At 37.0% G+C, this 24,684-nt stretch overlaps 1 protein-coding gene across 1 annotated transcript in view; it reads right to left on the bottom strand.

Annotated features, from left to right (window-relative positions):
- Positions 1-24,684, bottom strand: part of HCN1 (hyperpolarization activated cyclic nucleotide gated potassium channel 1) — a 216,927-nt gene that overhangs the window by 69,950 nt on the left and 122,293 nt on the right. The window contains exon 4 of the mRNA XM_054397901.1: positions 13,836-14,054. Coding sequence (XP_054253876.1) covers positions 13,836-14,054 — 219 coding nt within the window. The remainder of the gene's footprint in view (positions 1-13,835; positions 14,055-24,684) is intronic.

The raw sequence follows: 24,684 nt of genomic DNA on the forward strand, positions 1-24,684 counted from the left end.
AGGAAAAATTTCTTTACTGAAAGACTGGTGAGGCATTGAAACAGTCTGTCCAGGGAGGTGGTGCAGTTGCCATCCTTGGAGGTGTTCAAAAAGTGCACAGATGGGGTGCTTTAGGACATAGCTGGGTTATGGTCGGACTCAATGATCTTAAAGGTCTTTTCCAACCTTTATGAATCTATGACTTTCTGATTCTGTGATGGGGACATCTGTTCCTAGGCACTGAATACACACTGCAGCTACCTTAGAACTTGGCTCTGAACACAGGGTGACAAGTGTCAGTCACCTATTTCAATGTGAATTAAATTTGTGTTGGGTTTACCTATCAGAAGCAGTGGTCTCCTATAGTATGGGCTTCACATCACTCCACTAGTCCTGCAAAACAGAAACATGCACAATGCTAACATTGGCATGTGCTATGATGCTTTTAGTTAAATGGCCATGCTTTTTTGTTAGCATCTTTCTCATAGGGAATTCAGTTATTACAAGAAGGAATTTGAAGTAGTAATTTAGAAAAGGAATATAGAAAAAGGCATAATTAGGTTTAAATGATGTAACTTTATTGTTTAAATAGTTGTAATGAAAAGAAGAAGGAGAAAAGTTTTATTAGCACTGTAATTGTTACATCTGCTTGGTGTTGTGCCAACAGCTATGCTACTAGCAGCACCAGCAGAAGCAAGACAGAAACACTGGCACGATATAGTTGCTGATCCTGGAAATTCTGGTGGTGAGAATATATAATTATGGCTTGCCAGTATTTTTTTGTATTAATTAATGAAAAATGCCAATTCATCAAAAATAACTTGCTTTTTAAATGGATCCATTTCAAAAAACATTTGTATGGCAATAAGTTTATCATGCCTAGGAAGGCTCTGTCCAAAGCCAAAAGGAGAGACAAAGAGATTCTCCAGTAAACAAAGATGATCCTGTGTCTTGTTTACTGGATGTATTGCCTTTCTTGAGACCTGATCATAGATCTAAAATTGGCCTTTCCTCATTTCACAGCAGTGTCTTGATGAGGAAATGGTTCTTCTAGACTGAGCACCTCTTAGCGTCTTTTCTGCTTTGCATAACCAGCACGTGTCAAAGAAGAGAGACAGAAAGCTCTCTTGTTCTTCATAGGAGAAGAAATAGAGATGTAGATGATCACAGTTAAGTTTGCTTTCCCACTAATCACTTAGAATCAAGATGGTGTAAAACAGTGACAAAGAAAGAAGAGTCTGCAAAAAGCCATTGGCTGAAATTAACACACTTCACAGGATCACAGAATAATCATGGAATGGTAGGGGTTGGAACACCCTTCTAATGTAGGTTCACCTAGATCAAGCTGCACATGAATGTGTCCAGGCAGGTTTTGAAAGTCTCCAGAGAAGGAGGCTCCACAGTCTCTCTGGGCATCCTGTTTCAGTGCTCCATCACTCTCAAAGTACAGAAGTTTTTCCTTAAGTGCAACTTAAGCCTCTTGTGTTTCAGATTGTACCTGCTGCCCCTTGTCCTATCACTGATCACCACTACAAAGAACCCAGCAAAGAACCCTTTAGATATTTATAAGCACTTATATGACTCCCTTTCAATCTTCACTTTTCCAGGCTAAAGAGACCCAGGTCTCAGTCTCTCCTCAAAAGAGAGATGTTCCAGTTGCCTAATCATCTTTGTGGCTCTCTGTTGGACTCTCTCCAGTAGTTTCCTGTCTCTCTTGAACTGGGGAGCCCAGAATTAGACCAGTGTTGAAGGTGTGGCCACACCAGGGCAGAGTAGAGCACAAAGAGAACCTCCCTTGACCTGATGGCCATGTTCTTTGTAATGTACCCCTGAATAACATTTGTGTCCTTGGCCATGAAGGTACATTGCTGGCTCGTGGTGAACTTGTCCAGGTCCTTTGCAGAGATGCTTTCCAGCAGGCCAATCCCTAACTTGTACTGATGCACAGGGTTATTTGTCCCTAGGCACAGAACTCTGCAGTTGTCTTTGTTGAAGTTCATGAAGTTTGCCTCTGCTCATGTCAGCATAGGCACATGTCTGTCTTTTTTAGATGTCAGCACAGCATGAAGGTGTGTCAGCCACTACTCCCAGTTTTGTATCATTAGCAAACCTGCTGACAGTACACTCTGTTTCTTCATCCAGGTCATTGAAGAAGATGTTGACGAAGATACTGAACAAGACTGGATCCAGTACTGACCCCTGGGGAACACCACTAAACACAGACCTCTGATCAGACCCTGCACTGCTGGTGACAACCCTCTGTGCTCTGTCATTCATCCAGTTCTTAACCCACCTCACTCTCCACTCAACAAACCCACGCTTCCTAAGGTTGCCTACAAGGATGTTATGTGAGATGGTGTCAAAACTGAGGTAGACAGCAGTCACAGCTCTTCCCTCAAATACCCAGCTTCCTTGCTGGCATTTCATACCCGAGTCAGTGTCAGACAGCTGCAGTACCAAGAATTTTTTTAAGAAGAGCAGGACCTTAGAAAAGAATAGAACACCTCACTTACTGAATAGTAACCTCACCGATACTATTATTACCTTATGATTAACTGTTTATCATATCTAGTCTGAAACCTTCTTGCATATTGCTTGTTACTGCAAGATGCAAAGAGCCCTTCCACTTACATAGGAGAACTGGAGATTATAACTAAATTTTTTAGATAATCTAAAATTGTTCAAATCTCCAGCTTCACCTGAATCTTTGAGGTGAACACACAATATTATATAATATTCACTGTTCTTAGCCTTCTGCACCAATAACTGCAGCACTCTAATAAACTGGTCCTCTTCTTCATCTTCCCAGATGTTGTGTTTCATTCATTCTTACAAAAATATCTGCAATATTTTTCTCCTTATCTTGTTCTTATCTAGTCTTGAAGTATAAATGCTTCAGAGACATCTTTAGGGAAATGAGCTTATGGCATCTGGAGGCTCCACTGGTAAATGACAGCCATGGAAGCAAAGCACCTCTCCAAACAACGATTTGTACTCCATTGAAAAGCGTCACTATAGACCTGATGGTTCCTCTCACCTGTAAGCAACAGGATATGTCCTGTCGCACTCCAGAATTATGGAACTTATTCACTATACATAATGAAATTACTAAGGTTACTACGACTTAAAATATAATTTTAAATTCTAGTAAGGAGGAGAAATAAGAGCTGAATCAAATAGACTAGCAATCCCTGTGATATTTCTGGCTGTGAAGAAACAGTTCAATGCATCAACAACTCAATCATCCAAATACATGAAATCTTACATAAACACAAGGTCTTATTTATTATTCTCAAAAAAGACAGACTAAAAGTTCTTAGTAATAGTGCACTACTTCCCACGTCTCTATGGAGACTTATCTCTAAAACAAAGTACAATACAGTATTTCAGTGCTGATCATTTCTGCAGAAACACCCAGTGAAAGTGTTTTATTCACTATAGATGGTCTCATCCAAAGGAAAGTGCTAAAGAGAAATAATGGAATTTCTACCATATACGTTTATTTTCTTACCCCCACCCCCACCCCAGGCTTCTTCCATAACAAGAAGGAGAAAAAAGCATCTATAAGATACTATGAAAAAATGTAAAAATAGTAAAAGTCTACCAAAAGGTTCCTGCAAAATTCTACAGTTCTAGATTAAAAAGATAAAAGAATGACTTACTTCCCAAGAGAACAGTAACTCTTCCTCTATAGAGAAAGCAATACATGGGCTATTTGAAAAACATAGGTAACAAGATGCTAAGGCACCTAAGCAAAGAGCTTTCATTTGTATCTTTCTTTTCAGCTGAATGTGAAAAGAGAACCAGGAGAATCTGGAACGTCTTCACAAAAAAAATCAATGTTTTTAAAGGTTCTCAGACATTGAAATACTACTTTGAGTAATCATAACAAAATATGATGCTAATTTCTGAGAACTACAGATACAGAATATTGCTCTTACTAAATCCTTTTGACACCCAGGCAAGTATGTTGGAAGTTGCAAATAATATAAATTATAAAGTCAAGCTATGTTTTGAGCAAGTGTATGACTTTAGTGTAGGTGTGACATAGAAACCCAGGCCACCCCACTGGGGAATCACCTTCAGCTGCTGTAGACAGAGACCACTAATTTTCTTAGCCCGCAGCAGGACTGTTCCCTACTCTGTTCATAACTGTACTGCAAATTTAAATGTCACATGTAATGGGGCATACACCGACTATTAACAGATATACCAGAGTACAATGCCTCCATTATTCACTGTTATCCTGCTTTATCACACTATTCTATGTAATTCCAACACCACACCCTTCTGTGGTAAGCTTTAAGTTCATTGGCCTAAGTGACATAGCACCCCTCAAAAAATGGAACTTTCTTTTCCTGACACGGCAAGATTGGTAGAAGGTTTAGATGAAAAGCCTTTCTTCTCTGAACTCCACGTAACAGTTTCTGTGGAGGATTTTGAGGAAAAGGGGAACAAATGTTCTCTGACAAATGCAGAGACTAGGAGTCTAGGGATCAGTCTAAGGACTGTGAAAGAAACAATGAAAGAAATTAAAGTAGAAGTGAAAACTAGAGATAAAGTTTATGTTTTTCCCAAATAATTTCGTGGTTTGGCACTGTTTGGCAAGGTTACACTGTTCTTTGCTATTTTCTCCCAATCATGAAATAGCCATATTCTTAAACATGTTGCAAACAGAAATTTAAAATGCAGTCTTCCAGAAATAAAGAATTACAGTTTACTGAATTACACACACTAGTGCTTTATTACAGTACTGCTTTTCAGTCAGAGGTACTCACTGAGTTTTACAGTTTTGCTTTAAAATCAAAGCTCTCCAAAGCCTTTATAAACCTATACTGCATGTCTTAGTTACACACATTACTAAGTTTTCAAGGCAGACATACTTTACTTGCTCAAACCTCAAGAAATAAGGTGTGGTTGGGAGAAAATTATGATCTAAAAGTGAAGATAAAAACAGTCAATACTTTCTTCCCTTCCTCCCTAACAAGGAAAAGGAAAAAATGATTCTGCACAGTAAAGGTTATTTTCTCAACCATAATATTATATTAGATAATATTGAGTGCTATTTTCTTCTACACAAACATGACACAGGCACAATCATTCTTGTGTACCTAAGATAATTGCTACCAGTTATATCTATGTGGTGTGAATCACAGCATTTTCTCTTGCTAAAAGGTAATTTTTGGTATATTCAAACTGAGACTTAAAAAAGAAAAGTCAGTTCCTTGTTGTTTGTTTCCCTTAAAAAAAATTCTATTTAATATGTAACCCTACGATAATCACTGGGAAAATAAAGCAGATTGTGTGTAAAATCTGTCTCTGATAGAATATCATGCCTTTACAGCTAATTTTATATAGCTGCTGTGAAGATGGCTGAAATGGTAATGGGCTTGGCTCTGCGTTATCCTATGGAAAACTGTTAGAAACCTAATCCATAATGCAGGACAGCAGAACATTTTATAGGTAAATCAACCACAACAGAGCAATAAATCAAAAGAAGTCCCATCTGTCATTTTAGAAGCAGTGGGGTTCTGTTACAGTTTGGCACACGTATGATGCAGTCCGGTGGACAGCATTTGGCTTGCACAATACCTGCTACTGAGAGGAACCAATGGTCTTTTTAGAGATGGAAGGGAAAAATAACCAGCCCATAACAAGAAGCTAAACACAATAATGAAGCAGCAGGACAGAAAAGGAAAGCATTCTAATGAGAACACTGTCTGATTTATGTTCCTCTTCTAAGGTCCCACCCTCAAACTGAGAGTTCAGTTCCACTAGAAAAAAAATACACATTGAATTTGTTGTCATTATATTGTTATAGGTGAGTAACTTCTGATTTTTTATTAGGAGGATAGCAGGAATAGTTTTTATCCTTACTTGTTGCAATAGGATCTGTTTTCCCTTCCCATCTCAAAACTGGGAAGATCAATGTCAAATATCACAAGTATTTGCAGAAGGAATTCAAGTAACTACAGTAAATGCTTTTTGATAATGATAATCTTACAGGAAGCAAGTGATGCCAGTAGAAGCCCTATTCTGAAACAACAAGTATTTTCATGTTCAATGAATAATGTCTCTGTGCAGCCCACAATGTCTCTTGTGACAGTATTTACATATTCATTTATATGTCAGAGGGTTGAGTTCACAATGATCTTAATTATACATCAAAACCTCTAAAAGAATGCACACAAATAAAAGACTTAACATATCTACAAGTTCCTTTTTTTTTTTTTGTGCATGTACTTTTAAATACCACTATGTACCCTATCAGACAGAATATCTGAATTATTATTTTCTTTGAGCTGCAGCCATGTGTTTGTTCCTCTCCAGAATGTTTTGAAATTCAGTTATAGCAAACATCTTTTAAAAATTTGCTTTATTCTAAGACATTTACAAGGATCTGTAAGGCTCACAGGAATACTACATCTATCCATTCAGCACTCTGTCATGTGCTCTTTGCCAAAACAGCGTAAGATGATGATTCAGAAATGATCCATAAATCGAGACTTACAGACCATTTTCTAACTATAAGACACCCTGTACTTCCAGACAAAATTACATACCCAAGAGTTATAACTACCAGAAACAATCCATAGATGCTGCCACTGGTAGTAACTCTCTGTTATGCCTACCGTGAAAAATGAATTTTCTACTTAATAATGCCATGATGACTCCAATGCTTTTGGCCCAGTCAATACTCAGTCCCAAAGGTCCAAAATTGTGCAAAACATTTTGCAGCTCTTGTACCTGATCATTCATAACACAATTCCAAAATTGCTTACTATCTAAAATAGTGTGCTGTGGCAAGGCTGAATAGGATTTACATCTGTGCAAGCTACTTGCAAAACTTAGAAAACTACAGGCTGATAGTCAGTGACAATATTTAGATTTATTCCCTCTCTCTCCCCCCCTCCTTTTTTTTTTTTTTTTTTTGGGTAAACATAATTAGAGGAAAGTATAAGCCACCCCTTATTCTCCACAGTAAGTCCTTCCTCTGGAGTGGCAGGTATGCTGTGGCACAACTGCTCAGAAAAGATAGGATTTATCTGCCAAGTGGCTCACCTTATCCAGCAATCTGAACATGGCATGACTTATTACTAATACTATTTTGTATAAGTGAAAGCAGACTATTGCTAAGTTAAGAGAAGGACTTGAGACCAGTCACAGTACAGTTTTGTGCTACACTGTGTTCAAACTCTCTAAAAACCACTAGCAGCATTAGAAAAGCTTGAGGTCCATGCTTTTAAAAAATAGGTAAACACCGCAACAAAAAGATACTGAACTTTGAAATCTTTGAAATCAGTATCAGACCAGATACAAGGATTACATGTTAAAACTCCAGTGTTCAGCTGGCTGTGTAAACTTCAAGGTCTGTAGTTTGCATTTTGAACATCTGCCCCGTTCAAGCAAAACCAGACAAGACAAAACCAAACCAAACCAAACCAAACCAAAACAAAACAAAACAACAGAACAACCAGATTTCAAAGTTTTTTACGGATGGCATATATAATATATAGCCAACTGAAGTTCTTTATCTGTTTCACTCTATTTCATCTGACTCTGGACTCTAGCAAGGGCAAGCTGATAAAAAATTTTATTTATTTTTACGTATGTATTTGGTTATTTATATGGTTATTTATACTTAAGAAAAAAATCACCAGAAGCTGGTACAAGCCTGTTTAAACAATGATATGGTCCTGAGTTTGCCATAGGTCTTCCTTTCCTGCATTTGAATCATGACCAGAATTGTCATTTCCCTGATACTTTACATATGAGGTACTCACAGATATCTAAAATTTTTCAGGAAAGTCTCCTAGGGACTGATAAGAACATTGTGAATTTGGTATCTGCCTTGTTCCACTTTCAGTTTAACTGCGAAGCGCTTCAAAGTTATGAAAACATGGAAAAAAGCTGCTTCCTGCATCAGTGGCATCAAATCTTGATTCACTGTGTGATATAACTGTATCTGCAAATAGCCATTCAGAGTAAGAAGCACAAGGGGGTGGGTTCCCCTTCCCAGTTTTCAAAGACAGATCTCATCTGTCTCACTGAACATGGTGCTCGACTATGTACCACAGCCTGACAGAGGAGAAGGGAGATGGAAACATGCTTCGGCCACTGCTGCCCCAATGCTGCCTCTGAGAGCTTGCTTTGAAGTGCATGTTGAGGATCTCCCCATGGACTCCATGGAAAAATTAAATATCCAAACTAGAGATGTGAGGGGCAGACTTAAAAAGCTGGTGCAAGGCCTTCTGCTGCAAAATCTAAAGCTACCTTCTTGCCCTAACTCTGTTATTCACTGTGTAAACATTTCTTTGGAGGCTTAAGAAGTGAAAAATGAGCAATCTGTGCTTCAAATCCCAATGCTACCTATGCAAAAAAATACACAATGCCACTTGCTAAATTACTTTTAAATTATCTTTATATGCAGTTATTGCTTTTTCTCTGCAGAAAATTATGTTTAAGTCCTTTTCTCCCTTTTAACTGACCGATTTAACAGATAACATGCTAAAAGACCACAAATTAAGAGATAAAATAAAGGAGATGGCCTTTGTGACATTTGAAGCTGATGTCAAGCCCAGAATTCTTACACAGCTTTAACAATGATTTAACATAGATTTCCATCACTGGGCAGAATTCACTACAGGAGACAATTGTAATTTTTTTCCCATTTCCTATGCTATGCATGTGGTTGAATTCAGTACCTTTTACTCTTTACTACTTGCAACTAGTAAAGCTGCTCTGATTGTGGTTTTTTTTCTGGTTTTGTAAGATTGCACAGTTGTTTTGAGTTGCTTACCAATAGAGAAAAACTGAAATATGCAAAATGGTAACATAATGAAAATTGAGCTAGTAGTTGCCATTTTATAAAAGCAGTTCAAGAATCTTTATGCTGTGAGGCAATACATATGTTATTACAAATCTTGCCTCTAGCAGGATGCTGTGACTTTGTTCCTGGGTATTTCACACCCACAATGGACTGAAACTGAGGATACACTAATCTGTCTTCAATTATGATTACTCAAGCACATGCACAGCATTAGGTGAACCTCTTCCTATTAAAAACAGCCAAAATCTAAAGGAAGAAATATATTTCACTTATGATCATGATAAAGTGACTTCTCATTTTTGGCTGCTTTTTTTCACATTAGTTTGTTGACAATTTCTGATTATGTATTTCTGGTTCTTTCAAATATACATTGCCTCTGAAAAGGCAAATGACTTTTGAGATCTAGTGAGTTCTTAAATATTGGAAAATTATCACTTGAAATATTACTATTGTTTATTACTGCATCTTTGACTTACATAAAAGATGGGAAGGAGAGTGCTAAGATGCCACTGATTCACTGATTTATTCAGCCCTTTTTTAAGGTAGTGTAGTCTATCAGACTTTCTTACTGAAAAGGGAATATGGATTGAGTGTACCTTGCTTGGACATGTCTTTCTCCCTTCTGAGGTAGTGGCCCTTCACTCCCTGATACTGTGAACAGGTCCAGAGAAGGGTCACAAAAATTATCAGAGGGCTGGCACACCTCTCTTATGAAGACAGGATGAAAGAACTGGAGCTGTTCAGTCTGGAGAAGACAAAGCTCCAGGGAGGCCTTATAGCTACATTTCCATATCTGAAGGAGACCTATAGGAAGGCTGGGAAGGACTGTTCGGAAGGGCTTGTAGCAATAGGTGGCCAGGCTGGAGCAGGGTAGATTTAGGTTAGATATATGAAGGAAGTTCTTTACAATAAGAGTGGTAAAATACTGCAACAGTCTGCCCAGGTATGTGGTTGAGGCACCATACCTTGAGCCATTCGAGATCAGACTTGATGTGGCCCTGGGCAACCTGATCTAGTTGGAGATGTCCCTGCTCAGTGCAGGGGAGTTGGACAAGATGACCTTCGAGGGTCCCTTCCAAACCAATGCAATCTGTGAATGTGATGTAGGTGTTCAGTCTGTGGTATATTCTTTCCCTGAGAACACTTCAGCAGAAAAACATCTGAACTTCTTCAAAGTGACTAGAATGTACTAATGCATCCTTTTTTTGTAGCATTTCTTGGTGTGTGATTTTACTGTCTACCTTCTACATCTGACAGCTTGTAATCAGTGTTAGCTTCCTCCAATAGATGATGTCTTTGGCCCATAACAGTGAACAAATGGACCAATATTTGCTTCCTTACCATACTTTGATTTCTCTCAGCATGCAATGCCTGGCACAGGTCAAATTCTTAGCTGATGCTCTTAGATGGAGTTGGATATATTTGGCTTAATGAAAGCTCTCTCTTGTTCTCCTACATTTATTTGTTCCATTTTAAATACTCCTGTTCTAATTTTGCTTAACAAAGCTTTGGGATAATCTGAGTGAGGAACATACTATGATTTCATCAAATGCGGCCCTTTTAGATGCTTTCAGTGTGTAAACAGACCAAACCTCTTCTTCCACTAGCTGAATTCCACAGATATATTTATGAAATATTATTGCAGTTACACCAAAAAAAAAAAAAAAAAAAAAACGCCAAAAACAAAACCACCACAAAAAAACCCAAACAAAACCCCAAACCCTCAAAAAACAGTCAAAAAAAGAGTGGTGATAAAATTTCGGCATGATGTTATTCAGGGAACAACCTCTTTATCTCCACTATCATTCTGTGGTGCCAAGCAATTCATATTAATGACATTATTTCATTATTTTCTGCAACTCTTACAAAGAAAACAATGCAGCCAATAAATATATAACCCAAAACCAAAACCTAACCAACCAACCAAAAAAAAAAAATCCTCAAAAACCACTGGTGTTATCATTTAAGTTTAAAAAAATCAAAGTTAGTTATAGTTTCCTAGTTTTTCTATTTTTTTTAAATCCAGGAGAAAAATAAAAGAATGCAGTAAGCAAAGAAAATTATATTGCATATTATATGTATATATGAAGCCTATGGCTGGAGATTTTACCTACCTTTTTCTCAAGTCTCAATTAAGTGAAGCAGAAGATATTTTTATCTGCCAGTAATTTAGAAAATATGCTGACAAAATGGGTTGCACAAACTCATCTTTGAACTACCCATTTTTAAAATTTGCAGAGTAAAGAAATATATACAATATTCATTAGCAAGGTATAGTAATGGATCATAAATCTTGGTCTATCATCAAATATTTATTTCAAATTATATGACTAAACTATGACAAAGCAATGGTCAAGGATATACAAACATGCCACTATAGTTGCTATAGCTGAAAAGATATATACATATATGTATATGTATATGCATATATGTGTGTGTATATAGATTTTTATATATATATATATAATCTCAGGGTTTCAGAAATAAGGAGGAAAAAAATATTTAATTAAGACATGCTTTATCTCAAGGCCATAATAACTGGCATACAAATCACTGCCAGCAAAAGAGGAACTTTTTTCTAAAGCACAGAAACATGTGATTTCTGGATCATTCCTTTCATTCCTGATTGTTGATGCCATACTATCCTTTTGCCTTTGATGTTAGGAAACAAGAAGTAAAAACAAAAAGAAAAATGAAAATGTTGAGAATTGCAGAAAATTTAAAATGTCAGACATTTCTATGCTAATGATTAATACAGCATATACATAAAAAGAAACAATCAGAAAAAAACAGAAAGGAAAAAACTATACCTTTGTTTGATGTTGTGTGGAAACATGAGAAATACAATAGTACTTGAATGCTGATGAATTTTAATTTACATCGAAACAGCAAATTAAGATGGTTTTACATCACAGATTTACAGAATGGTACAGGTTGGAAGGTACTTGTGGAAACTGGTGCAACCCACCTGCCAAAGCAAGTTTGCCTCGATCAGATTGCACAGCAATGCATCCAGGCAGGTTCTGAAAGTCTCCAAAGGAGACTCCAAAACCTCTCTGTAAAGTCCATTCCAGTGCTCCACCACCCTCAAAGTAAAGATGTTTTTCATTATGCTTAACTGGAAAACATATGAATTAATATTTTTACACATGCACTATGTTTCTGATGCTCAAAATAGTGTGACCCCATGCTGCAGGCAGCAAGGTCTGAGGATATGATAAAAGATGAGGTTGCAGGTGAATGGTGACTTTTCTGCTGATTTCATATATCTCTGTATGTGTTTAGTTATATGTTGATGCCGGCACCTAATGAAACGTTGTAGTTAAGTTGTAGTTAAGCTAGGGTTTAGGGTTTCCTTGTTTATGTCTTCCTTCATGACAAGGCCAAGACATTTCTGTCTCAGCTCCCTAGAAGTTTTTGGCAAGATTGATTCCCTTTCAGCTGGCAGAACAGACCCCACAAGCCATTTAGTTTGGGTTACACGATCTACCAGGATTAGCCACATGACTTTATACTGAGATGGCTAAGGGAGTTTCACACAGTCACTGACAGAGCTCAGACTTTCAGAAGTTTTAATGCTCATTCATCCTCTCCTTCAAGCCTCATGCTCACTTATGTTTCAAGATAAGACTGTGTGGGCTTTCTTACTTGCAAACCTCTGTTTTAAAGAGCTGTCAGATTAACATGTCAGCCATCACTTAATTTTTTGTGTCAAACTTAGAGCTCATCTAATTATCCTATGGTCTTGTTATGACTTGAGCTTAAAAAACTGAATGTAAACCCTTTTCTCCCACATACTCATTTTCTTCCTCTACCTACTTGCAAAAAAAAAAAAAAAGCATCCCAGTCCTTCTTCCTCAAACTTTTTTTTTTTTTTACTTTTTCCTTTTTCTGGCCAAACAATCTCAGGCCCTTCGACTTCAGCAGATGCCAGGGTCACCCTCTCCTCTACTTACTCTCTGCTAGGTTTCTCCCTCAGGCTTGTGTTACATCACAATGGGATTTCTGCCCAGTTTGCTTTCTGGACTTTATTATGGACATATGCCAAATACTATTGCTCAGGCTGTGTTTTTCATTTGCTGATGTGAACTCTCTGATTTCACTACTTTGCTCAGCTGATCTCTCTCCTGGCATAGCCTTTCCAGTTCCCTATTTACTATAATAACCGATCTTGGCTTCTTTTAATTATCTCAGTAACTCTGCACATCTTTATTGTCCCTTACGCCACCATACCTTCATCTCCTGGTTTCATCCTCCTTCATCTCCTGTTTTTAAAACAACTCACAGGGCTAATTAGTACTCATTACAGAAAGTTCCCAGCCTGTATCCATTTATGTATTTCTAAATTCCAGTCATACCTACAAGGAATTAAACAACATTTTTCTTTCATAAAGAACTGTCTTCTACCAAACTGTCTCTGGTTTTCTACTCTTTCACCACCATTTCTTTTGTCCATGGATTATCATGGAAACGATACCATTAGGAACAAACAAAGACTTCTGAGCACCAATTCGTTCTACCTCTCTAGAATTAATTTCAAACAAAACTAATTGATTTGGTCTAGTCCTCGTTTAAAGGCCATTTTCTTCTGACATGTTTAAGGCTGTCCCCACACCACAATTCAAAGGAATGACAGAAAATAGCACAGACATGCTCAAGCTGCCAAACTAAAGGCTCTTGCTCAAGCTACTTAGATCAAGTACCTACAGAGAGCAGCACAAGGGTACAAAGCACAGTCTGTACCACGGGATGGAGTTTTTACAGAAGAGTTTAAAGTGAATTTCACATCTAAGATTTCATTCAAGGAATGTGACACACAGAACCTTCTGCTCTCCAGGAAAAGCAAGTTCATGTAGGAATATGTGGAGCTTGTGGAGTGTTCTGAATTCCTTCGTGTTCAGTGAAATCTGCCACAGGATTCAGATGCTACTAGGTTATTTCATGTGAATTTATACAGCCTTTTCCACAGTTAAAATATGCCATTAATCTATTTCAAAACATCAGGAGTTATACTAAAATGAGTTACCTTTTCTTGATATTGTCGCCGTGAGGAATCCAGAGACTGAATGAGGGCCGTGGCATGACCAACAAACATGGCATAACAAGTTGCTCCTACGATCATGCTTAACATGGTTATCCAGAGGTCGGACATGCTGACAGGGGCTCGGGCTCCATAACCAATGCAAAGCATATGGCTCATGGCTTTGAAGAGTGCATATGAGTACTGCTTTCCCCAGGAATCGTTCTGCAAGAAAAGAGACAAGTGACTGAGCCAGCAAACAGCTGAAGAGAAAAATACAGTTGTACTTGTATAGTGGGATTATAGATTACTGACTCTGAAAGACCTGTCTAGTAATGCATCCTCTGTGCATAAGAAGAGATATTCCTTCTAAATTAACTGTTAGATAAAGCACGAAAGATTCTGCCAGAGAATACTTTGCACAGTGAGATGAAATAAAATTGACTATTTTTGATACATTAAATTCTTAAATATAGGTGGGGAAATAGGCAGGTTAACCTGTTTTACCATGCATTAACCTGTTACAGTGTTAGCCTAATTACAAGGAGACTAAAGATCAACTTTATTTTAAAGTCCACGGCAGAGGGATTAGAAAGAGCTAAGCACACAGACTCAGGAAGTGCAAGAAGGTAGCGTCTTGTTTAATATGTATGAACATAATCTTAAAGCCCTATTTCAGAGTTGTCCATTTTAACAGAAAATCATATTTCACCCTGTTAGATCTTTCACTTCCAAATGTCAGGAAGAAAAAAAAAGGGGGGGGGGAAATTGTTACTTGTTGCAATGTCTGCTTATCTTGGGATTTTTTGTCTTTTAATATTGTGTTGATACCAGAACTACCTCAATCAAAAATAATTTTTATTCTGCAATCACAGAAAATCCATGTTCATAGCCACTGTCTGGGAAAGATAGCTCAAAAGAAAAATATCTGGATCCTGCACATCTAAAGTGCAGCTACTGTCTTCTATTCTCTCCAGGAGACAATGAATTGCAAAGGTGTTGTCAGCATCCTCCCTTCAGCTTTACATAGGGACAGCCAAAGGGGCTGTTCCAAGAGGAAACCAGATACTTTATCACATTCCAACAAGCCCTGGGACTCCATGTCAGATTTTCCTATTTTCCTTGCCAAAGAAATGAAAACAAATTGTGTTTGGAGACACACAGCATACATGAGAAAACACACATTAGACCTGAGAAAAAAAAAGTCAGAAATAAAGAAGTGAAGAAGGAAGAACTAGGATGACATTAGTGAGATTAGGCAGTTATCCAGTATAGTGCCATGACCAAAACTAATAATCCTGTTAACATAAATGAATCTCCAAATCAGCAGTAGCATTTATATATAAAAATTGCATATGCAATATCAATATTTGTGTCTGTCTTCCACCCATACAGGCTTTGCTAAAATGCTCTTGATGCTCAAAGAGCTTCAGTCTTGCTTTTCTGCTATTTGAATGCCAAGGTTACTAACTCCTCTCATGATTTTCATCTATTAAAATGTTTTTATAATAGCTAAAATAACTGGCAACAGGAAATAACCTAATGATTACTATTTTTTCACTAATACAATAATTGACAAATTAATGGTTCCTCTGTACTCACACTTGTTTCACATTCTAAATTAAAGCTTTTCACATTTATGAGCTGTCATCACAAGTGAAAATTTTGTCTTGCAAATACTCTTAAGGACAAGGTTTTCAATATCTGCAGTTGTCTTAGATTGCTGGGCATCAGGTGGGTTTCAGAGAGTAATGGGGAAACCACTTTTCTTTTGGGGCTCTACGAAATAACTCAAAAAATCAAAGATCTGAAGAAGCTTTGCTGAAAAATCTTCAGTTCAGGATTCAAATACCCAGCTGTAGCATGAAACCTTCTTGCCATCCGGGCCAGTAGAGATATTTTAATGCAAGTTTCCTGTACCTCAGGAAAGTAGCACGCAGCAATCAAGGCATGGTCTATTTTGATGAACTTTCCATCCAGCTGGTATCAATCTCCTTTTGGGATTGCAAATAATTAATTAAAAGGGAATTAATTAAAGGCCCACGACAAATTCTTCAGCAGCTGTAGCTTTATATAGACTATATTGGGGAAACAATAAACACATTGCTGGGAAAAAATATCCATGATTTTTAAGGCTACAATTAGCATTATTAAAGCCACAGTATTCAAGAGGCTGTAAGAGAAAAACTTTAGTGCCTGTAGGGCTGCATACCGTGGATCTTGCTCCTAAACTGTATTTTGTAGCATAACCATTATAAATACAAAATAAAAACTGATCTTGATCTTGTCTATGAATTTTTTCTATCACATCCTTGGTGCAATAAATCTCAATTAAAATTCTTTCAGCATACTGGTATTTTTACATCAAAAATACTTCAGCTAATTCAAATGCTGTTGATTTCTTGACAGATCATTTCCAAGCCTGTAAACCAGTTTTATGCAAAATATGATTGCCTTTAAGAAGTAGTAAGAAAATAGATAGGAGAAGAAGAAAGAAAGAAAACAAAATATAAGGAGAGTTTTCTACTAAGTATTTAACAGGGTGAGTGAAGAAGAAATTAAATAGTTTTAAAGTAGTACCATGAAGGAATAAGTAAGCTCTATTGGGAGAAGCAACTAAAAAGGTGGGGAAACGAAACAAATCAAGTACGTTTAACTAGGTACTTCATACACAAGCCAGCGTAGGACCCAATACCTCAAATAGTCATCACTACATTTGAATCCAAGCAGGTGGTCAAAGCCATCTCCAGTGCACATACTGTAACACAAGTGGCATTAAGTATTACTATGTAGCTTCGATAAATATTGTTACAGGCTAGCCATGTTTTAGGCATTGGTGAATGCTGGCCCTGTGCAACTGGTTCTCAGATGGGTAGAAAGGGTTTAGCAGGAGAAAAAGACCTTTTGAAAAGGCTTGACAAAATATTTAAATTCAGCTTGAACTTCTCAAAGAATTTTGTTGCTGACAATACTTGCAGATGCCTTTTATTTTCCTGTTCCTTAACAAGAAACCAGTTCCTGTGTAATTAGATGCAAACGCTCTTTAGTTTCTGTGGGAATTTGGTTTTAAGATGCTTCTGAACAAATACCATTGTAGAGGGTAGAAATTTCAGTACAGTTACTTGTATTGTTCAATGATTTAACCTCACTTTAAAGGAAAGCTGGCTCTATCATCAAATCCTATAAATCATGTATGCTACTACCAACATTACTAATATGAAATAATTACTTAATTAGTTTGCTGCTTGTCTTGTATAACCTAAGGGTTCAGTTGGACAAACTCTAACTTTTTTTCAGTGTTGGATTTTCCACACCTCCATTCCAATGTGCTGCTTCTTTCTGTACAAAAGTAAGGAGTGGCCATTCCTTTGCTATGAGCTTAGAGAGATTTGTTTTTTAAAAATGAAGAAGCATGTTTGCACTTGCAATGTAAGGAATTTTTTACACAACACATTCCCAGATAATATCCCTAAGTTAAGGAAAGCCTATTATAGGAAACAAAGAATCCTGTCTTGGCGTAATCAGTTTTTCTGAAATAAAGATATATGTATTTAAAAATTTGTTACATGTTTCCCTAAATGGTCATATTCTAGTTTTAATGTATAGATTAAAACAAAACAAAACAATCCATTATGATCAGAAAAAAAACACCCTACTAATCAGCAAAAAAGGGCATTTAATTTCTTAGTTGACAATGGATTGATCACTGCTTCCAGATTAGCAGTAATCGGTTTAAAAATGTTTTAAATGAAATGACATTAATTTGAAAAAACTATTAAAGACTGTAATTGTGAGAAATACCAAAGCTGTTTATCTGAGGATTGGTTACATAATCTAGCTTGATGACATTAGGAAATCCTCACACTTGTGAGAGGAATGATCACTGACCATTTGCAATTAGTTCTGTAACTATATACATTAACCTATCAGTTCTCCCAAAGAACACATTAATCACAGGCAAATTCTGACTTTTAGAAGTTCATTTCTAAACCTCTTTTGTCACCACAGGATCCTATCCTTTGTTGCATAATTTCACATAAATAAGCTACAAATGTCTTCTTGTAATATTAACTTTTCAGATCATAAAAAATGAATCACAGGAAGGCCACATGGCACCTTCTAAGGGACAATAAAAGGTAAATTATTTTTCTCGGTGGATTAAGGAAGAGTTTCTGTTTTACTGAAATCTATGGAAGTTTTCATCAGAAGATTTTATTGCCATAAGACAAATCAATCCCCTCCCATACTGTAGTCATTCCCTCTGGTAAAGCTTATATTCCCTCAGCTATATTCTTGCAATGAGAAACTGATTTTAAAATCTCGTAACAAGCAGACTATTGTACAGACAGTAGTGGTTTCCGCAATTTTCACTCAGTTCTGTTTTCCTTTCGTATCACAGTCACTGCACATGTTGCAGACATGGTCCTCTCAGTTTGCAGGGGCATGCTTTGTAATCATGGACCAAAGACTGACTTATGAATTAAGAGAAATGAACTCACCCTCCTGGTTCTCCCTTTCACTATTGCAGTAGAAACAGGGAAGTAGTCTGTTCCTACTCCAAAGACCTTGCCTCTGTGTATGCTGGTTTTGTCTGGGATAAAGTTAATATTCTTCATGGTAGCTAGAATGAGGCTATGCTTTGGATCCCAGTGAATGTTTCATTCACTGTTAGACCAAGGATGCTTTACCCTGTTATTGCTGAGCAGTGCTTGCAATAAGGTCTGTTCTGCTTCTCACACTACCACATCAGTGAGTAAACTGGGTGTTCACATGAAGTTGGTAAGTGACACAGCCAGGACAACTGACCCCAACTGACTAAAAGGATATTTCACACCACTAGCACATCATTTTCAGAATATAAAGCTGGGGTAAGAAAAAAGAATGGCAGGGACACCTTCAGAGCGATGCTGTACCTCTTCCAAGGCAACCATTAGTCCTGGTCTGAGCTAGAACAAAGTAATGCTGTTCACTGATTTTACTTTACAGCTCAGGCTCTTCTAAGTAACTACACTTTCTGAAATTAATGGCATGCTTACACAGACAGTGTCTGCTTCTGGAAGTGATAATGCTCACTGTTTCTAGTACCAAGGATTGGTATGCAGTCCAAGGTCACTGCTAAATCTTGTGTATTATGTGGAGGAGAGAGAGGAGTAAACAGTTCAGGTAATCCTAAACTGACCAACAAGGTATTGCATTCTATATAGGGTAGATTCAGTGTAAAGCTAAGGGACTGTGAGGGTCAGCTCCTTTGCTTCATTGAGATTGTGCCTATGTACTCAGTCCTGGTGAGACCACAGTTTGAGTACTATGTTCATTAGTAGCTCCTCTCCCAGTCTTAGTCCCAGTGCCCATTAAAAGACAGCATTTTTAATTTATGAGCAGAGAGACAGCAAGACAGGCTGTAAGTAAGGCTTCTGCTTTTAGTCTCGTCACAAAGTTCTTGCACAAAAGGAATATAAAATTCAGGATGGGGCTTCAAAGGTTTAAGAAAGAACAAAACATCCTGGTTTGCATGGTAGCATACACTGTAACGCAGTGGCTGCCCCAAAGAAACATCTGCCTAAAATCTGGAAGACATGAGCCATTGCTGGTAAAAGTTTTTATACAAATTACAGTATTTTCCAATGTGAACTCAATTAAATTGTATTTCTGTCTTATAGAGCTACAAAATTAGTTATTTGTTTATATTTATTTGTAAGCCATTATTTCAAACAGTTTCATAAAGGCTTCTTATATTTAATAATTATTTAAAATACAATTTAACTATTTGAAACAGCGTGTTAAGAAAAAATTGTACTTGCACATTTCTAATGCCTTTTAGGCAGAACTAGAAAAAGAGACACCTGTTTCTTATCAAGTCCTGCATTATCTAAGCCCAATGGCCAAATCCTCCCAACTGATACACTTACATTTTCATAAATATTTTATTGTCTTCAAAAGCTTGTCATGCTTTGGATTTGATATATATATGTTGTCAAAGTCTGGCTCTGCTTTCATACTTGAGAACACCAGCTACATTCATTAGCACTAATTTCCCTGTATCAACTAGTTACATGCATATAAAATTTATATGAGACTGTTTCAACAGTAATCCATATATATATATTGATATAAATATATACCTTACATACTTGTCCATTGGTCAGTTTCATCATTTACTACCTCTAGATTCATATAGCACCTCTGAATGATACACTAGTTAAAAATTTAGACAGGAATATACAAACATGCAAAATATAAACTCAGCATTTCAACTATCAAAGAAGTTGTTTGAATACTGTAATGAATAAGTCAGGCAAGGGGAGAGCTGTGAAATATTTACTGTTTCCAAACTCATGCAACGGCAAACATACTCTCATGCTAAATCTCTACTTCTTATCACAGCTATTATTACTAATAATCTTCTGTTGTTTTCTAAAACTATGAAACAAAGGCAAGATGGGATCAGACTCAGAAGACTAAAAATTCTGTTGTTATTCTAAAAATCTTCAGAAGTGCAGAGCAGAGTATATTTTAAGAAAAGTGCAAGTACGTATGATTTAAAGAGAAAAAAAAGTGAATCAGTAAGCTCAGTGGAATAAGCAGATGTCTTCAGAAACTTCTCAAAATTTCTCTTTGCTGATACGTGCACAGATAACAGATGGTGCAAATGACTCAGCATATGTTTCAGGACTGATACTGGCAGAAAAAAAAAAAGTAGAAAGTGTTTGGCATTGCCTTCCACCAGAAAAGAGGTTCGACTGGGGGAGCAATGAGTAAATATTATATATTTACTTTGTTCATAGTTCTAACAAGACTTTGCTGTCATTACAGCTCATTCATGTTTTGGTGCTCTATGTCTTTGGCAGTAGCCATCAAACAAAAACATTGTAGCATTAACAGATCTTTATATTTTCATTATTTTTCCTGACGCAGGAAAAAATTAAGCATTCATCTGCAAATACATTCCCTCACTAAAACAAAGCAGCAACCTGTGATCACCTTTCCACTGCAGGGATGAATAAATGTTATTGTAGAATCAGTGCAGCAATTTGCAAACAGTGAAAGAAATGCAGATATTTGGCTTAAGCATGCAGCCTAGTATTCACATGCATTTGAGTTATTATGTTCACATGAATAGGTTCATTGCATTCAAAAGTATGATTCACATAAGAAGATATGCTCAGAATCTTATAGGGAAGGCTTCCCTGTACACGGCTCCTTATTGTGTATCTGTACCTAATCAGAGATTCAATCATGAATTCCTGGAGCTGCATATATAAAACTACAAAATAATAAATTAAAGCTTATGGGAACAATACTTTTTCTGCTCCTTTGCCTATGAATCAGCTAGCTCTGATTCATCTTTCAATGTGGTCACTGCTAACTGAATGTAAGAAAACTGAAGAATGTTTGTAATGCATGAATCCCATTTAATAGAACACTCCATTCCAAAGGATATTCTCAGAAGGATATTCACAAAACCATTACAAAACTTTAATAGTTTAGAGTGAAATACTTTATGTAGTTTAGAGTAAAAGTACAGACTACTGTCTGTTTTTCACATGTGAAAATTTAACAGTGCTAGGAAATATTCTCACACCACAGAATTTGATTGTCAATACTTGTAATTTTTCCAGACGTGGTGGTTTGGTTTGGGCCAATTGATACTCTCTAAACAAACTCTTGAACATAGTCTGAGAATTAGCTCAGGTTCACTTGAGGCCACCTTGATGTGGTAACTAAGAAGTCCATTTGTACAGAAGCAGGCTGCGGAGGCAGTTAACTCCCAGAAGAGAAAACAGGCTTAGGCATGTTTAAACTACCAGTGTCAATACTTATCTCTGACAGCGACAAACTAAGGGACAAGTATTGGTGAAGGAATTTTCCAATTTTACCTGTTGCTTTGTCTCATGCTTGTCTGCTGGAAAAGTGAGATTAGAAGGCAGTAAAGCAGTCAGGCATTTTAAAAGTGTATTTCATTCCCCTAAAGAACTCTCACAGGACACCAAGTGCTTCTGCAGTGGGGCCATTGTGGGACTCTAGACTTTGCTGATATGTCGTGAATATTATTTTATACATCTGCTCTCAAATTTATTAGGTGGCGTCATCTTTAGTAACAACTATTTCAGCTGGAGAGCACTACTCCTCTACTCCTTTGAAATAAATTTCATTATCACAAAAGTACAAACCCAAAGTTCTTACAAATGCATAGCACTGAAAGTGTAGATGTCACCAGACCATTCTATGCTGATTTTTTTTTTCTTAAGAGATCTTTTTATTGAAATGTATCAAACAATCTAAAAATCTGATTAAGACATTTGGCTTTTGTTCTCCTTTCTCATAGCACACTCAAAGTTTGATGAAGTTCAGATCACAATGTTCTTTCATCCTGAAATAAACTCAAGTACCACTGTTTACAAGAGAATGCAGTGGAACAGTTACACATTGTCTGCCAAAGGGAAAATATGTTGTAATCAGAGTAAGTACACAAGAAGAATTGTGTGGTCACAATAAGTGATTACAAGTAAGTACATCTACACTTTTCCAGTAAACAAAATTTCATTTGGCAAAAAATACATCCCAGAGAGAAAAACTTTCTTAACAAGAAAAGAGAAGGGGGGGTGGGTTGGGGGCCGGGGGTGAGTGGGGGTGGTGAGGAAAAGAGTCAAAACAAGGGCATCTTTAATAAGAGAACACATAAATCCTGCAAGGAACCATTTTTGCTAAGAAATTTGTGTTCATGAAATAGCACTGCTCAGGAGATGTAAAAAAAAAAAAATCATTAAAAACACCACATCTTTTCTTTTTTTCCCCCTGCTCTTTTCAGTTGGTGAAAGGAGCTAGATATAATGCAAAAGAGTTTACTTAACAAGCCTCAAGCACTGCATCAAACCATTTATGAAATACTTTTATAATGCATCCACCGAGAAAAGCTTTGAATTTTCAACAGTAGCTATCTGGTAGTCAAGAACAAGCAGATGATAATGTGGGCTTGATATAGTACAGTTCTGGGAGACAGCTGAAGGAGCGAAGTGACATAAACCTGAAAACTGTTAGGAAGAATGTCCACTGTCATAGACAATATTTCCAACCAATTTAGAAAAGGGAACTCAGGAGAAGGAACTGAATCTCCTTGTTCTGTGAACAACTGAGACTAGACAGCGAATTATGTGAGGTATCTTGATCCCGAATGAAATGACAAATGAAAATAGTATGGTTTTGGCAGTGAACATTTAGCTTCTGAGTGTTATCATCATTCTCTCTGAATCATAGTGATTTTGAAGCTACATAAAAACAAGGAAAGAAACAACTTACTTAGCAAGTGGCAGAAAGGGCTATTATTAGTAAAAGGCCAGGCAAGCTTGGTATATAAATTGAAAGGAACATAGGCAGACATGCAAAAAGTCATAGCATCACAATGATTTCTCACTAAGAACATCTCAAAACATTCAAATCTTGATTTTCCAGGAAAAGTTTCATCCTTGTTCTATATTCATGCATACTCTAGCAGAATATTTTGGGTTTGTAAGTATTTGTAGGAATGTGTCCTTGGGGGGGAGGTGGGAAGGGAAGCCACAACAGATTACAGAAGATTAAAATCTAATATAATCCACTCATGTGTCTACATTGGGTCTGAATATGATTGAATCTGCTTAAAAATGAATCAAGGTGAACCTATGCTACTTTCACACAGATTATCAGTTGGGACTGGGACTCAGGAGCTCCACAAATAGGTTCTTTCCCTGGCAAGGTGACAATTGCTACCACTTAGGCAAACTAAACTATAAAGAAAAATATTTAAAAGATGCAACTTTTATTATACTTTATTTTCTCTTTAAGATATGTAGGCTTTAAGGCAGCTGTTCAGTGCTGGGTTTAGGTACTTTTTTTCACTTAGCTAGTATTGAAGGCAACAGTTTTCTTGTCAATTTTTCAATTTATTTCCTAACCTGATACATTTAAGACTTTAGGCTATGTCTGGTTTGTCTACAATTCTTCAGGAAGCAAACTTACTAAATACCTGAGTCCTTGAGAGGCTAGTCTGCTCTTTTTTTGGCAATACTTCATCAAATACTATGTCCTACAAAACTATTTTATTTGCCAGTGACAGCAAGCAGGAGAGAAGGTTTTGCTGTTCTCTGCTTTGTTTCCTCACATTAGCAAATATGGAAAAGGCATTAAGTCATAAATTACCTATTTTTCAGGGATCTAACTTTTCTTTAGCCAGCTTGCCTTCTCACAGTTCCATAGTAAGTATTTATGAGATAATTATTTCATCCACATAGCAATGGTAAAGCTATTTAATTGTACAGAAATGTTTGGAAAGCATATGGGGTATCTTTATAGCTGCAACATAAACCAGTAAGAAAATCTCTCGCTGCAATTAAGAAATAAACTGCATGCTTTGATTACAGGAAGATCCAGAAAATTACACTGCAGAGCATCTATACCATCCACCCAGAGAGTAGTTAGGAGGAATTCATTTTCCTCGGGATAAAAATGCAGGTAAGGCTGAAGCAGACGGTCCAGCCCAGAGGACAAACCTTGGGAAAAGGCCAGTCACAGAAAGTTTAGGATTGAAGTTTGAGAGAGACATGAACAGTAAGAACACCACAACACTGAGTGATGAGGGATGAATAGTTAATAATGCATTGCATTTTGTATTGCTCATGTGCAGGTATCTACACTGGCCCAACTTGTCCTGGGTTTTATTTATGACAATGGGCAATAAAGGAGGAAGGCACTGTAAAATACCACATCAGCTGACTTTAGGTACTTTGCTCTCTGATGGCTGAGTTGGTGAGTCTCCCTATGGTCTCTACACAGTCAGCAAAAAACAGGCTCCTGCAGATGGTGATTCAGAGTAGAAGGC

Source organism: Indicator indicator, chromosome Z (genome assembly GCF_027791375.1).
Source record: "Indicator indicator isolate 239-I01 chromosome Z, UM_Iind_1.1, whole genome shotgun sequence".
Lineage (NCBI taxonomy): Eukaryota > Metazoa > Chordata > Aves > Piciformes > Indicatoridae > Indicator > Indicator indicator.